General features: G+C 40.8%; 1 protein-coding gene across 3 annotated transcripts in view; it reads left to right on the top strand.

Moving 5' to 3' along the window:
• UBE3D (ubiquitin protein ligase E3D) overlaps positions 1-7,557 on the top strand; it is an 86,757-nt gene extending 79,200 nt beyond the window's left edge. For all 3 annotated transcript variants that reach the window (XM_066609836.1, XM_066609843.1, XM_066609852.1), the window contains one exon: positions 4,850-7,557. In XM_066609836.1, the coding sequence (XP_066465933.1) occupies positions 4,850-4,870 (21 nt within the window). In that variant the 3' untranslated portion in view covers positions 4,871-7,557. The remainder of the gene's footprint in view (positions 1-4,849) is intronic.
• Positions 7,558-17,701: the final 10,144 nt, after the last annotated feature.

Genomic DNA, 17,701 nt, shown 5'->3' with positions numbered 1-17,701 from the left:
AGTTTGGAAACCTTTGGCCTAACCTTTAGATTAATAATGGCTGAATCTTTAAACACAAATACCTCAGGACTATAGGAATCCCATTTCTAGCTCCATGTTCTAACATTAAGTAACATCATCCAGATACCTCCCAGTTCAGTCCCCTATACAGAACTAGATCCAGTGCACTTGCACACAAACCCTACCTTGTAATTTATGTACTGAAAACGCTTTATCAGTATAACTTGCTCTTCTCCTAACAGAAGCACAGAATTCTATCTGGGCTCAATGGTTTCCCACATCAGATCAGATAACCCCATTACCACTGGTGTTGTTAGGGAGCTGCGGGCCGCACCGGGTGACACGCTGGGGGGGGGGGGTGATGTGCCCGGGGGTTGGACGCACTAACTTCACGGCTTCAGGAGCTACCCTGTTATGCCATACACCGTTGGATGCGGAATGTCCAGTGGAGTGCAATGCAGAAAAACATAATTGAAATATCTCCTTTCCTTCAAAAGTTATGGCCAAAAAACCAGAAGGAAAAAATGAATGGATCCCTATGGAAAGTGAAAGTGAGCCGTATTGTGCGTTTACTTGCGAGTAAGTGTACATGCCATAGTCCATGGGAAAGGGCAGGCTGAGAGGACTCCAAGGATGTCAGAATGGTCCTGATCCAATAAATGCAGCCCCCCAAAAACACAAAAGGGAAAACAAGGTCCCTGCCTCCTTCCCAGCTGCAGTCTATTGAGCCGTGTGGAAAGCGAAGCAGCCTCACGGCGTGTTTCCTCACGAGTAAGCAGACGTACCTTGGTTGCTGGCCAAGCCAGGCAAAAGTGAATGTGAGGACACCAGAAGGGTCCCAATCCGATGGAGCTGGAGCACAAATACTCCAGAAGGCAGCCTCCCCCCCCCCCCCCCCACTAAGAAGGACAAAAAAGAGATTTCAACTGGTAAGGGGAATGTTTTCTATTTTGCACTTGCAAAGCCAGGTGGGTCTTTATCTCGATGTGCCTGAAATAGAAGAACTTTAAACTGGGAACTGGGAGGGCTGGAAATCTCACTGATGCTTTTTGGGGGGTTGTTAGTGCAGACAGACTACAGAGTAAGCTCCATTGACCACTATGGGATTTACATCTGAGTAGACATGCATAGAATTGGGCTCACAGGCTGCAATTCTACCCACACTTTCCTCAGAGTAAGCCCCATTGACCACTATGGGACTTACTTCAGAGTAGATTCACTTGGTGGAACAGGACTGGCTCCCCCTTATTTATTTCTTTTATTTTAATTTAATTATTTATAATTATTTATTTTAATTTGCTTGATGATGTCACTTCCGGCCATGACATCACTTCCAATGGGTCCTGTACAGATTGTAACTCTAAAAAGTGGGTCCCAGTGCTAAAAGTTTGAGAACTGCTGCAATAAGGTCTTAGTGTTGACACGGGGTGTGTGTGTGTGTGTGTGTGTGTGTGTGTGTGTGTGTGTGTGTGTGTGTGAGACTCTACAAGTTTTCAAAATCACTAAAATCAGAGTTTGGAGGAATAATCCCATCATTTATATATCAATCAATGCATAATTTCATGCAGAATGCAATGAAACAAACCACATTGAAATATCTGTGTTCTAACAAAAGGTACGGCCAAAAAACAGTGGGGGGCCGGGCAATGGCACCACGCCCACCACCTGGGGCGTTGCCCCGCCCACTGCTTGGGGTGACGTGCAGGCCTCCCACACCACATGGCATGAATCCTAGTGACGCCACTGCCCATTACATCATCAAACCTAGATAAGATAAACTCCTGCATGCAGCTGGAGAGGTGTGTTTTTCCAGGTCTGCCGTTGGAACCATCTGCTGGTTCACTGGAGGCACACAGGCTCACTCCTCAATATTCCTGGGACAATGTAAGTAATTAGCAATAAATATTTTTTTAGCAAGATATGCTGAACTTCCTGTGTGCAGCACCTGGTAGGAATGTTTTCCCCCTCCTCCTTACTGTATCTAGCTACCTGGCTCCCACAGCTGGGTGGTACTAAGTTCTGCAACTGGTTCTGTTCAGTTAACTGATTGTAGCCATTCAGCCAAATACACAACTGCTGGTAGTAGTTTTCTCCACCCCTTTCCCATGTTGTTTAAATTATTATTATTATTATTATTATTATTATTATTATTATTATTATTATTATTATTATTATTATTATTATTATTATTATTGCCGACTTAATAAACTCATAAGAGTTGGATTCCTTGTATGCTTAAGTATAATTGAGTGGGTTGTCTTAAACTGCTCAGTTTCATGACTGCAATTTGATTTTAAACAAGAACCATGGTATTCTCTGCTCTCCTGGGAAGGGAGGCTTTTCCTAGATGGCTCCCCCTCTGCCTGGTTCCCTCAGCCTGGGATGGTGCTGTCCCCCCAGCCACTGACTTAGTAAATCACTGAAGCAGAGAGCAGGAAGGAGTGTGCTGAGCACTAATCACTAGGCATTACTCCTCTTGGTCAGCTTCTGACTTCAGAGAGCCTAAATTGGCTACAACTCCTTCTGGAATGCCCACTTGAATTGCCATTCTTATACTGCTGTGATATGTTAGTAATGTTTTGGTGAGACTTCCTTGGGTGAAACCCTGACTCCATCAGCACTTGAATTTCACCCATCAAAGCTCTCCTTAATCATTTGGGAGGCAGTTCCCAGGCAGTTGTCCTGAATGGGGCAAAGAGACACCTTTTGAAGTGATGGTTCTCTTTATGTTTAGCAGGGGGAGAGCAACTGTTCCTTTTTAGTTCAGTGTTGCATCCCACTTAGTGGTTGTGTTTTGATGTCTCTATTTCTTTTTAGGTTGTGAGTCACTTTGGGATAGGAAACAATTTTCTCGTTACAGCTGTAAACTTTGTGTTGAAAAGCGGTCTATAAATATTCTTAATAATAATAATACCATCAAACACTTTTGATTCGCTGGATTTTGCATTTATCTGAGTAAAGGATTCCTTCAGCTAATGTTCTCCTTTGCTCTTTTCTATGATTTATGGAAACACTTAATAATACCTGGGCCATGTGGAGCTTCCCAGGAAGCCTCTGGCAATTAGAATAACACTGGCATAGGTGCTATAAAGCTTCGGTGATATAGGGCAGTATTAGGGCTCTAATTGCCTGTGCATATGACACATTGCTGTTCCAAAGTTCTCGACGAGCCAAAAAAAAAAAAGGTCAGTCTCTGACTGTAATGAGGCTTTTTGTGCTGCATTGCTACAGACATAGAACTATTCTTTGGATTCTTCCCCTCCCCCCACCACCATTGGTAATCTCTTAAAGATGCTGTTTATTATCTCATCCCGTTTGTCCCATTCTGAAGATTTGTGGCTGGTTTTATTGGCATAAAACTCTCATGAAATGGCATGAAAGCTGCAGGGCCGGCCTAGAACCTTCAAGCTCCTCAGGTGGCATACCAAATGTGGCCCCCACTTAACCTCGTGATACACTATCCTCTTCTACTCCCACTCCCTGGACTGAAAAAGGAAGACAGGAATGGAGCAGAAGAGAAAGTGGGAAGGGGTGGAGAGTGGGGGGGGGGGATGGAGAACAGTGAAGGTGAGGGAGACAGGTGGAAGGAAATGACATTCACAATCTGCTGCTTGAGGTAACTACCTCAGTCCACTTTATGGATTGGTCAGCCCTGCAAAAGTCAATCACACTTAAAGGTCAGGTTAACATATCCTGCCATGGCCAACCACTAATTCTGAGCCCTCAAAGCCAGCCCAGTGAGGTCAGTCTCACAGTGCCACTGAAACGGCATGGTTTGACCACATAAAGGTAGGAAAAGATATTTTGGCACTTTTTTTTCATTTAAAAAGCATTTAAATGGGGACCTCTGTACCCACTGGCATCTGCGGTAAGTCAGATCGATGGATGCTGAGATCAGGCTGTATTTCTTATCAGTGTGTAGTTCTGTGGGTGGCATAAGAGGATTTGAGCCCTATATGCTGGGGTTTCTAAGCACCTCTGTCTCTAAGCACCTCTTATTGTTTGTACTACACTGGCTGTTGCAGTGGAAGGTGCTATGACATCCACATACATGTGTGTGTGCGCGCGGGATGTCTCCCGATCATAGTGTGTTGATCAACTTTTTCACATCTGACCCATGGGGCCAAATTTGGGATGATGCCCCACCATTGGTGGGCGCTGTTGATTGTTTCCATGGATGCTGAGGGAGTGGTTCTCTGCAATTGTTTGGACTCATGTTTTTCAGTCTCTTGTTGTGATGAACTGATTTAGGCTGTTGGATGCAGGAGTTATCAGATGTAGGAACATAGGCACCAGCTGAGTCTAGGGATGCATTGGGAGTCTTCTGCGCCACTTTCAAATGCTCAATTAAGCTTCTTAAGTTTCTTCTGCAAGGCCTGCTTTGATCTGGTAGTCCAGGTTCTCCAAGATGTAGTAAGCATCAACATATGTTAGTTCTGCTGGGACAAAGCAAAATGCTGTTTGCAATCTTCAGTGTATGAAAAAGGCACATTGCCACACCACTCACATCATTTTGTATGTGAAGTGAAAACTTTGAGATCTAGTTTCATTTACTAAGAAATGTGATGTTGCACCCAGTGCATTAACAGATTGTATTTTTGAAAAGAACAAGCGGAGCAGACTAAAAATTTTTAGAAATTCACCCTTTTTCTTTAGGAAAAAGATGGATCAGTGTGATACTATTTTTTTCCTCTCTTGTAATACTTCTGGTGATAGGGCTTCTGTGCATTCTTTGCAGTAATATGTGGGGACCTGCTCTGTGGGTGGTGTGCACTTTTAAAAAAAAAAAAATTTCCTGAGGATGTGTGCTGAGGATATTTTTTTTGGTCAAATTTTGTTTCTCTCACAGGTTGCATTTTTGAAGATGTGAAGGAGCCTGACCTGATTCTTTTGAAAAATTCATCCTTCAACTATCCTTAACCTTCAGCTACCAAGTGCTGCAGAGAAAAGAGCTCCAGCGGAGAAGTCTTTCTAAAAGTGACCTGCGGTTCCAAAACAAAACCAAATCATGTTAATTATATTTTTTTAACTTGCTGTTTGTTGACTTTGGAATTTTGAACATTTCAAAGACTATCGCAGAGGCAAATTATAATGCTCTCTTAGTTCTTCAAAGAGAGGTCTATTAGTTTCTGCAGGAGTTTCAGTTTTAAAAACAAAGGAGTTGTTAGTGGCTAATTTGTGCTTTCTGCTAAGGGAAAAAAAGATAGCATTATTAGGTGCTCAGTTTTGGCTGTTTAACTGAGGGGAAAAGTACTCTTGGGAGCTCTGTGCTATGTCCATCACATAGAATAACCAAATTAGTTTTTGTTATAATTTGTTTTCTCACCACTTGATGACATTGTGTGTGTGTGTGTGTGTGAAAATGAACTCCATGGAAAAAGGTTGTATTTGAGGTTATAATGCACGCAACAGAGCTGGAACAGGCTGGGTAAGCAGCAGCTGTCTACCATGTTCAGCTGACAGAGTTATGGAAAGGATGGAGGGGAGAAGAGTTAGACCAACAACTGAGGAGATGAAGAAAGCATCATAGGGACTTGGCTGTTCACAGAACTGTATAAAAAGGAGGGGTTTGCATGACCCAGAGCTATAGAATCCTGTGTGATATATTTGGGAGTACAACATGTCTAAGGTTGCCTCAGTGTGGAGGCCTGAATGCTTCTCCCCCCAGTCCACCCAAGTTGTCTTGAAGACATGTCTTCAAAAAGATTGCAATATACTTTGTGTCTTGTAAACTGGCACAACATATCACACAACAACAATCCAGTGGTGGTATCCAGAAGACATGAAGATCCTAGGCACACTACTATATCAGGTATTGTCTACATGGCTCCTATGGCTCTGTTGTGCATGGTCCTCAATATGCTATCAAGCTACAGTGTGGACTGCATGGGTGATGGCTCACGAAGGCAATACATAGCTGATGCATGCAAAAATGCCAGTGTGCTTAGCCACAGAGAAAGAATGTACAACCTGATCTTAACAAAATTTACTTCAAAAGCAGTCCTGTTAGTTCCTGTAAATGTGCAAAGGATGGCAATATAAATCATCCAATTAAGGTGGCATTTTTTTAATATACAGAATTGTGCCTTGGCACTTGGCAGAGAATTCCATGGAAACTTTGAAGTTGTGCTTTGAGCCCTGTGCAGTGGCAAATATATACAGCAATTTCATTGCACTGTTAGTGCAGGCTGTTTTCTCAGATTACCAGACTTGCCCTTTAATAGACTTTGATTTATGTGGTCCTAATAAGAGCAGAGCAGGCAAAGGCCCTTATTTTAGTGTTGAAAAGAAAGCAGATACGGGACAATTTACAGCTTGTGTTTAGCTGCAAAAAACGACTTTTGCCAAATGGCTGAGGAAATGTACCTCAGGCTGATGAAAAGGCACTAAATTGGAAAGTCTTTAAAAAGAAAAAGCATCTTAAAGGGGAAACTTGAGCAGTTGTTGTAGCTCATTCTTAGTAATTATTAAAATCCTATTTTGAGACTGTGATTTACAAACATAGCTTGACTGTTACGGGTTCTGCTCTGCAATTTGTGGAGGAAAATGTCCACTCCCATCTTGCAAATGCTGCTGTAGCAGTCCTGGCATTTTGGCAGTTCTCTGTTTTCTCAACCACACAAGTAATGGGAAATTCTACTAAATTGCCATCACTCACAATGCAGGAGAAAGTCTCAAAATGCTGTTCCAAGAGAGAAAGTAAATTAACCTCTTTCCTCAAAGGAAATTACTGATCTTCCCCAGAAATTCTCATGATCCTCCCTAGGTTTCTGAAAAGTAATCAGAGCCTGTCTGTTAAGATCGTAATTATAAGGGTATTTGCATTCCTAAATATTTTTTCACAGCTATCAAAAAATAAAGGCAGTATAAAGTTTAGAAACCATGTGTATGGCTATAAATAGTGAAACTTGCATTTGTAATAAACATCAACATTACAGATTAACTGTTATCCTACATTTTGATTTCTGCCTATATGAAAGGGCAAATAATTTACACGTCCTTCCACAAATTTTGTGAGTACAGATAGATATCTATGGTATATTGTGGGTTAACAGACTTGACCATGGTCGTCCATACCATGGTGATATCAAGACTCGACTGCTGCAACAGGGCTGCCCTTGAAGACTGTCTGGAAACTGCAGTTAGCGAGAACACAGCAACCCATGTGATTGTGGGAGCTCTGTGATTTAACTCCATCAGGCTGCTGCTCCTGTAGCTGCACTGGCTGCCAGTTTGTTTTGAGGCCCAATTTAAGGTGCTTTTTTGACCTTTCAATCTCTTCATGGTTTAGGACCAAGGTACCATTCTTCCATATGAACTGACTCATCCCCTTTGGGTGCTATCTGAAGCTAGATTGGTGGCAACAGGGGAGAAGGCCTTTAGTGTGACAGCACTAATACTGTGGAACTCCCTCCCAATTGAGTTGAGATTGATGCACTCCCTGTTGGCCTTCCAGCAGGAGTTAAACACTGTTTTATTTAAGTTAGCCTTCCAACCTTAGTTTCTGTTAGTCTTCCTGTGTTTCTGTTTTATTAATAATCTGTGCTTGGGTTTTTTGTGAGCTTTGTAAATGTTTTATTTATTGTATTTTTATATATGTATTTTTAAATAAATGTTGATTTTTCTTGCAATTTGTATTTTAATTCATTATTGTAAGCCCCCCCCCCCCCGGTGCCTTTTTGTTTGGGGATGAGAGTGAGGTATAACTCTTGAAAATAAAATTAAATAAGCATACATCTACCTGTCTCTTGGGCAGAACCCTAGAAACACTACCTCCGCCAAACTTGGGCCTGAATTCATTTTTTAAACTAGATTTTGTATTTATGATGTGACATTTAGTCTCTTTTATTCCCCCAAACAATTTTTTTTAAAGATTGCAAGCCCCTTGGAAACAGATGTATTGATATTTGGAAAAAATGCTGCTAAGCCACACTGAGCCCATAGGATATAGTGGGATATAAATAAATGCATACAAAAAAGGCTTAGTGGGATTTACTTCTGAGTAAGTATGCATAGGATTGTGCTGTTTTCTGAGGGATAAAACTGCAAAAATTTGAGTGTATATTCCAATTTCTTGTCTCTTCATTCTACCCGATTTGTTGTTCAAGTGATATAACTAAATGGGCCAGAAAGAGACAATTCTGATGGTGGTAATTCCTTCCTTATTTGCTTTTCTCAGTATGACAAATGTCACTGTTCCCTGTCTCGGTAATTCTCCATATTTCAACAGGGGCAGGTGCATCCATCTTTTTCTCCACTGTGATTTTAATTATGGATTTGTGCATTCTGTGCGCCTGCATCCCCGTGGATGAGCAACATTTAATAAGAGCAACTATTTATAGCCAGAACAATCCTGGGACCTGACATCAACTCCATAGATGTTGCAGCAACAATGGTTATAATGGGGAACTAGCAGAGCTTTGCAGAGAGTAGATGTTCTACTCCTTTCTTCTGCTTTGAGTACAAAAGTGCAGTATATATTATCAGTATGATTCTGTGCAATCATGAGAGCTAGCAACTTTTTTAAGAACTGGTAGTCTCAGGTGAATAAATTCTGTACTCTGTGTGTGTGCCCAGTGACCAAAACTGAAAGAAAATTGTGGCCATTTGTAAGATTAGCCTTCTGTTTAGGTTGGGAGGTAGGACTGCAAAGCATTGTGACCACTGTTGGGAGCAAAGCAGAATCTGGTTTTAGCAAGATTATGGCTGTCACAAAGCAACCTCTGTTGACATGCACTGCATGCTCCCTGGCGGACAGTACAGTCTGCAGCAGCCGCAGCCACTCATGGACCAACAGACGGATGAACATCTGCCAAACCAGGTGAGCTCCACATACTTGTTCCTCATGGTGCTGAAGGGTTGCTGGCTGCCATTTTAAGCAAGTAAAATTATCTTTTTGCAAGAAACAGTAGTGAAATGTTCTTGATTCCTCCAAGAAGAAAAGTCACACAGCAGTTATATACTGATGTAGAACTCAGGAATGACATTGACACTTTCAGCCATTGATCCTAGAACAGTGGTTCCCAAACTGGTGAGTCATGACCCACCAACCCACCAACTTGTCCCTGGTTGGTGGGAGAAAAGTAGCGACACGATTCCCAGGATCACACTGCTGCCAGGGAGGGGGGATTTTCACTTACTGGCAGCTGGCACTGGAGTCCCTGTCACAATGAAAACCAGAAGTGCCTGTATTTTTTTATTTTTACATACACATTTGGAGGCGCGAGGAGCTCCTATATACCCCAGGACTCCTGCGCTGGCTACCAGTAAGACAAAAAAAGAAAACTCCCATCCCTGGCATCAGCAAGATCCTGGGGATCACGTTACTGCCATAGCCCCTTCCCCACACACACAGTGCTCCCAACTCCCTTGTAGGAGTTTGGGAAGCACTGTCCTAGAAGCATTGGTTTAGTCACTATCACATGACAAGATTTCTTTGTCCAGTGATACTGGAAGTCTTCCAGTATTGACTCATTAAAAATTTCGTTTTACTGTGGTACATGCATATATTGAGCATAAAGCACTCACTATGCAAGAGTGCTTTAGGAGAAAAATTAGAACTACAGCTTCTTGTTCTCCTTAAGGAAAAAGATTTTGCAGAACTGCTTTCCTCTCTCTCTCTCTCTCTCTCTCTCTCTCTCTCTCTCTCTCTCTCTCTCTAAGCTGTTTCAGAAACACTGTTCCCCAGTGCTTGGAAGAACTTAAAGCTATTTAGTAAGGACCTGCATGCTATAGGAGGGCTACGGTGAAAAATGATGCCTGTCAGACAAAAACTGATTTGGCATCATTAAATACAGGGAAGATGGTTCACCTTGCCCAGTCAGGCAGCCAGTCGCCCACATTCAGGTGTGCCCATTCCAATCAGGGAGCTGTTGCCTGCCAAGAACATCCCTGGACTCAACTGCGAACACTTGTTTTCTGTCAAATTGCATGCCAGCTTGCTCTTCCTCATCCATTATAACTTCAGCAATGTCTTTTTGGCCCTTCATCACTTCATACCTAAATCTATCTTTTGAGCCTTCAATAACTCACTTAGCACCTTGGCAACCTTTTATTTTTCCCCCAATCACTGTTTGTTTCTAAGAAGCTGCTGCTGCCATATATAGGCCCAGTTTGGACACATTACCTGGGCAATGTCCCATTCACATGAAGTAAGAAGTGAGCTAGAGAACTGAGCGTGCTTTCAGCTGTCCAATATCACAGGTGTGATATGGGTACTGCACATGGACAATCAATATTATTCCTACCCAACTATTTTTCCCAAGGAAAAAGAAGTGCACAAATTAGGCACCTGTAAGAAGCACCTGGAACATATGTAATTCTACCTCTGTGGTGGAGGAAGCACATATCATTCTATGTGATCTTTTTTTAAGGGAGAGGAATTATAATCAGGCATTGAGGAGTGGAAAGGAGGGGAGACACACCTGCATTTCACTACATGAATATATACACTTCAGTCACAGTTGAGCTTTTCTGTTGATATCTTGTTTGTAAGCATCTTGAGGCAAGGACTGCTCCTCTCATTCTTAGTCATGTCCCTTTTATATGGATGATACAGATTATTAATAACAATAATAATGTATTGAATCTGCTAAGAAGAAACCTTTCAAAACTGACAATAAATCATGCTTCTCTGAACATAAACTTCCCTTACTAAAAAACAATGTGTGTCTGAGTCTTTCCCTCCAATCACAATTGCCTGGATTTTTAATGTCTCTCTGAATTGTCTCTGTGCCAAATGCCTGCTAGAAGATAATATGTCTTGCTCTCTAACTGCAATACACTTTATGTATGGAGCCAAAGCTTCATTTAACATGGTGTATAGTGGTTATGTGTAACAGAACACTGACGTTAACTCTGAAATTCCTTTCCACTGTAGTATTTGGAACAATGTTTTCAAAGGGAGAGCTCTAAATAATCCTCTGGTATCTTCTAACATTTTTATATTTTAACTTTTAATTATTCTGCTGTTTCTAAATTCTCTGATGAAACAAGCAGCTGTTCCCCAGTACCCTCTGACTTTTTTTTCAGGTGACCTTTGAAACAATCAATAATGGCTTTTTCTGTTACTGATCTCAAGGGAACCATCTGGTATTTAAAACAAATGGAAGCTATAATCCTGTCTAGATTTACTTTCCTTTAAATGATGATTTGAAGTGTATCGCTAAGAAAAGTCTGACGATTAAAAGCACATCTAAAATGTGTTTTATTTTCATTTAATAATAATAAATATGACAGACTAGTTTAAGATGTGCTTCATTTATTTACACCTACTTTCAGCTCAAGTGTACGTACTTCATTCTGAAACAGAGACTAGATTAGTCCAGAGAGAGCAGTGAAAGGCAACTGATTGTATTAAGTTTTGACTACAATATTATTAGATACTAAAAGATTCAGGAGTCTATGGACAACCATTCAAAAAGACCTGCATTAAACGCTTAACACTTCAGTGGAGACAAGATGAAATCATCCTAAACAGTGATGGCTTCTTTATTAAGCGTAAGATGCTAAGGTAACTGGAACAAATGAAAAATGTGGGTTTGATTTTTGTTGTTTGTTGATGAATGTGAAATGCGCACTAAAATAAAAAGCAGTAATTTGCTTCCATTAAGTGTATGCTAAGGACAAAGGTGGATCATAACTTCCAATTTCCATCCCTACAGATGCACGGTAGTGTCAAAATTCATGTTCTTGTAACTATCACTTTACAACACCATGAACATATTGTGTGATAATTGTATTGCACACCCCCATCTAGTGTCATTTATCCACTTTTCCTGGAGTTGCCTCCAATAATATTTTCACTATGCCTCCTTTCTCTTTTCCATCTCAAAATCCATCTTCTCTATAAAACCCATTAGTTGCCCATCCCTATTACAATGAATTATTCTGTCAATAAGGATTGCAAATAACGTAATTTCTGTTTTATTTACTCTCAGTACTCCTGTGATCATGATATGAGCACCTCCACCCCTAAATACTTCCAACCTGATTGCAATTATCTGTGAACTGTTTGAAGTTGACATCCCTGTCAACATTTGTGCCTATGTAGTTGGTATTCATCAGATAAAGCAACTCTTTTATAAAGAACAGAAAAATGGCAGCCTATTCTTCACATGGAAACCTGGAAAGCCAAGGATGTCCCAAGGATGGGACAAGCATCTGTCATATGTAAATAAGGTGATCTTTACAAAAGCAAATGCAAGCAGTTAAAGATCATTTGGAATCACCAAAGTTTATTCCTAAACAACAATGTGGCTACCTTTCCAAGACACCTTTGTGAATACTTTTTCTTAGGTTCTTGGGTGGTTTCTTGTGGACAGGTCACAGTTGGACAGGCCACATATATTTTTGTTCTGTGGGTAAATTCCCGTCTTCAGTAGAGGGGAAGAAGAGATTCCTCCTGATTCAATTTTCTTGACCACACCAAACACCTTGGTTGATGCACTGGAGTTGCTAGGGGGTGTAGTCCGTACTGGGTGACATACTGGGAGGGGATGATACCACTACTGGCCAAAATTGTGAAATCTCAGTATTTTTGAATAATGCCATCGTGTTATATATTGTTCAATGTGTAATTTAATGCAGAATGCAATGAAACAAACTGTGTTGAAATATCTGTTTTCTATCAAAAGTTATTGCCAAATACCAGAAAAGGAAAACCAACTGCCTTATATAACAAAAACTGGATTTCCTTAACTCAAAACTGACTGATGATGATTCTGAGAGCCAATGAGGTGTTATGACACAGGAGAGAATGAATAAGATGTTAATAGGAATTAGCTCTTATTTCCATCTATCAGAGCTAATACTAGAACTCTTATTCTGTTGTGTGAGTATTATGAAGTTGGCCACTGTTTTTTTTTTGTGCTACTGATTTGTTTGGTGATCTGTATTATCTACTGAAATAAATAAAGTTATTTGAGGTTACACCAACCCTAGTGATGCCACTTCATTTATATTGTGCATATAATATTGTAATTTATTATGTATGGTCTGGTATGGGAGGAGGTCCATCATGGAGGTGACGCAAGGAGCTTTTGCACCAGGTGACGCAAGCCCTAGTGACACCTCTGGGCTGATGAAAAATATATGGGGAAGATGTGACTCATAGTTCAGGTAGTTGATCACTGTATGGTTGCCTGGGCAGTACACTGCTTTCTCCTGCTTCAACCCACAGTTTTCAGCAGCAATGCGAAAACAGGCACATGCAAAATTATGTCAAGGAAACTAAAACCTTGAAAAAAACCCCACATATGTATTTTTGAGTGGTTGCTAGGTTGAATGCAATTTGCAATCTAGTTTTGATACAAACAACATCAGTATCATGCATTCCTAATTCAAGCTAAGCCTAAGTACAGGCAGCTGGACTGAGCTTGTATTTCAATTTACACTTATCTCTGTCTTCCACCTGTCGCCTCTCATGTGGCAAATGTTAGCTTGTGAATTCCTTAGGGCAGGGTCTTGTTGTCTTGGTGTTACTCTCTAAATGCCATGCAAATTCATGGTGCTATAGATGCAATGACAGTAAAACGTTCAAGCAAATAACAGTAAAACATTCAGGCTGGCTACTTACCAATAGCCAGCCTGAATGTCAAAAGTCTCAATAGTTTTTATGTACTGTATATAGCACCATAAATACAGACACCAGTTTGTATTTTATGGGGAAGTGCACTGAACTGTGTGAAATCTGATTAATCAAGCATCTGCATTCAACCTTGGGGATTTCTTTTTTTAATTAAGAAACGCAACTAGCAGTAATATACTATGAGTACCAGTGGGTCACATTTAGCTCACATTAAGAGTGCTCAAATACCATACACGAAAGATGCTGGAATCTCTGAATGCAACATTAGATTCATTCTCATTATTTAGCTGTGGTAGAATATCACTGTTATTTAACCCATTTCTGCCCATCCCACAGGTGTACACATTTGATCCCTGTTGCATATATGCAACATTGGGTAGAAATGACTTTTAAAAAATAACTGAACAATATTCTAAAAGAACAATCTTGAAAAAAACATGCACGTATGGAAAGTTGGGGGCCATATAAGACAGAGGGTCTCAAATTATAGCAGATCAGCTTGCATCAATCAATAGAGTTATCAATTGCCACCCAGTGTTCACACCTACAGCACCCTGACCTGTGGTGACAGCCCATGTCTGAAAAGACTCATTAAAATATGAGCTTGCCCTCTGGTGGCCATGGGCTGCAAGTACTGGGAAGATTCATGGCATTTCAGACTGAGGACCTAGATTTACTATGGGGGGGGGGGGGAGACAGCCATTGTAATTTCACAGATGAAATTGGTGATTGCATTAGATTGGTTATTGCTCACATTATATACACAAAGTATACAACTACACAAATATACTGAATGTGTTCATCAAAAAAGCCATCAGGATGCCCTACTGTAGATACTTGCCTATAAATCACAGATAAGTGGAAGGCATGTTTTGAGTCAAAAACCATGGAAATTTCTATGACCCTTGGATAAATCAGGGGTTAAACGTAGGGGAGTGTCTGACTATAGTTTTGTCTGATTTTACCTGAGGACAGATCCTGAAAAATAACCTACCGGTAACTGTTACCTAAGAACTGTACAGTCTCTAATTTATTAAAAAAATATTTAAAAAGATCATAAGATACTTTTTTATTCTTTAACTTTTTAAATTCTGGTCTTCACAACCTTTTTGTAAACACTATCAGAATAAGTGTACAGTAAACAACATACCAGTAGAACAGTAGTGCCCAAACTGGGGTAAATCTACCCCCAGGGGCACTTGACAGAACCTTTAGGGGTACTTGAAAAAGAATTGAATAATGGCAGAACAAGGCTGGTAGTGCTTCAGCATGCCTTGCAGGGCCAGCAAGGTAGGAAGGGAGGTAGCTAGTTGGCTATGAAAGCCCCCCCAATAGTTAGTTTTTGGTCAATTCATGTATGAATCAGTGATTGAAAACCAGCACAGTGAAAAAGCTGAAACATAATATGGAAAGTGATCAATCACCCAGAATTTCTCAGCACACTTCTGGTGCAAAACAGTGCAAAGGCAGAGTCTCCAGTTCTTCAAAGAGATAAAAAGAGAAACTATTGTGATGAATACATGAAGTATGGGTTTTCATATGGAAAAAATGAGAGCTTATATTATTAATATTAATTACAAACTTTTAGCTAATATGAGGGGTAAAATGTATGGAAATGGGCTGCTGAGGGGTATGCAAGTGAAAAAAGGTTAGGAACCACTGCAGAAGAACCTTTAATTAAATCCTTCTTTAAGGTGCCTGGTGTGTTAAGCCAGAGGCTCTACATATAACGCATAACTGGGAGTGTGCAATTCAATTCACAGTGAAGAGACAAGCAACAAGGAATGACTGTGAGCAAGTGCTGCTGCACATAGTTGTAACCCTATTTATTCAGAAGTAGACTCATTTCTTTCCATGAGCGTTATTCTTAAGTAATGGTGTCCTGAATCAGAGCCTGGGACTTTGCTTCAAATGGAAACGAGGATTACAACCTGGTGTTTCAAAAAACAGACCTCTGCCAAGCATTTGCAAAATGGAACGAGGTTGTAGCAGGGTCTGCTTGATTTCAATGGAAGCCTTGCTTTTTTTCTCAAGAGAAGAATAAAAACTTAACTTTGGCTGCAGCTTGCCAGTGGAGGGGTTGCTATGGAGATTAGCAGCCCTCTAATCATCTCTGCATTGCTTCTCCTCCCCCTCCCCTCCTCCCACCCTGTGCCATAACTTGCGTGAAAAGACCTGACCCCTGATAAGGTAAGGTGGCGAACTAAGCTTGATTTATTGGCAGAAATTTCTTGCCCTATAGGCGAGTATCTGCAGTAATTCTTCCCAGAACTCTGCTCAAAGATGCCCTTCCAAACAGCATGACTCGGAAGACCCTGACAAAGGTGTGCCTGCACATATGTCCTCTTACTCCGAAGAGATCTCCAGCAGCTAAAACGCCCTTGCAGGATGCAGCAGCAGTCACACCAGTGCCACTACATTGCTGCACGGGCGTTTAGATAGGAATGGGCTGTAAGACTTTGTTCTAGCCAGCCTTTGGGAATACTAAATACAGTACCATATACAGTCAATAATATAGACTTGGGCTGGTTTATATGGGTGGCACTGCCAGTCTTATGCAAGAGTTTGCCCAGACGAGGAATTCCCCTGGATTTGGGTTCATTTTTTTTTTTCATGCAACACTCTCCGTCTAAGTCAGAAATAGCCATTCTGTGAGCTGATGAGGCCTTTTATACTAGGGAAAATCATCTTTGCATCTAAGCTGTTCTTTGATTGTATATTTTTAATTCAAACTTTTAAAATAGCAAAATGGTCTATTTTTGATGCATAAATTATGCTTGTGCTAAGAAGTGCTTCATAGGCTAGACATGCAGTGGAGTAGTATTTTAGCATGATTAACCAGGAGTTCCACTGTGAACTGAATCAGGGCCAGCCTTGCCATGAACTGACCTGAAATGGTCGTGTGCAGCAGCACCCTTGGAGGGGCGGTAAATGGCTGAGCCCTCATCCTATGTATCCTCTCCAACCTGCTGCTCCACAGGGGTCTACGATCCTCTTCTGACTTGCTGATAGCAAATTGGAAGAGAACTGTGGCAGTTCCTTTCTCCCTCCAGCATTCTAAAGCAAGAAGGGGAAAGGAACAAAAGTCGTCTGTGGCTTACACTCACACCTGCTCTTCTCCATCCATGGAACTGCATGTTCATGACTGCACAGCAGTAGCATTCTCGGGGGGAGTGCCACATGCCACCACTGGAATGAGTATACTTGTTTTTGTCTAGTTACTGGTGTCCTTTAATAATCCTTGCTTTTAAAGATTTGTAGGGTGTTTTTTAACATTCAAATCCTTTCCATTCATTCCCTTTCTAAGTATTAAAAGTAATAATCTCAATAGTTGTGGGGAAATGACTGGCAGGTCATGGTGAACTCTTGGTGATTATAACCATATCCATCAGGCTTCCGAATAATGAATGCCTTTTCTGTTCATATATTCAGTGAAGTTTTCTGAAGTCTGGAAGTTAAATGTGTTAGGATGAGAAATGGTTCAGTTAACTGTGTGCTGTGTTTACCATTACATACATGAAACTTTGGGCAATTAGGTCTCAAGACTTGTTTTTGAGAATTACATTTGTGACTTGTCCTAATTCAATGCAGTTTAAAGTAGTTCTGGTAACATGTTATATATCCAGTAGTGTTTGTGTTGTGACCTTCAAATGTGAGTTTTCATGAGTTGGTCTCTAGTGGTTAGCATGATAAATGATGCTATGCATGCTAATTGAGTCCATATATCTCCTTAATATCTTAGCGTTTCTGGACTTTCTCTAACTTGGAAATCCATGAATCAGCTCTTACTCATACTGTGCGCTGCACAATACTTTTCTCCAGGCTGCCATTTCTCATTTCAGTTGGTTCCCAGCAGTTTCTGTTTATGAGCACTTCAGAAATGTAATATGAAATCGCTTTTTATTGTAATGATTCCTCATTTTGATGTATGCTTGTTGTATGGAACAATTTATCAAATAGAGGCATTGTCTGTGACATTTAAATATTTACTGCCCAGGTCCAGACTAGATGTGATGGCTACTGCCCCGCAAATCTTTATGTGCTGTGTGTGCATTTCACCCAGAAACTACAAGCAATCAACCCTGCATTTTGGCAGGGAACATATTGCAAGGA

The sequence above is a fragment of the Tiliqua scincoides genome, chromosome 1, assembly GCF_035046505.1.
Source record: "Tiliqua scincoides isolate rTilSci1 chromosome 1, rTilSci1.hap2, whole genome shotgun sequence".
NCBI classification, from domain to species: Eukaryota; Metazoa; Chordata; class Lepidosauria; order Squamata; family Scincidae; genus Tiliqua; species Tiliqua scincoides.
The sequence above is the reverse complement of the archived record's forward strand: the minus strand, read 5'-3'. Positions and strand labels throughout refer to the sequence as shown.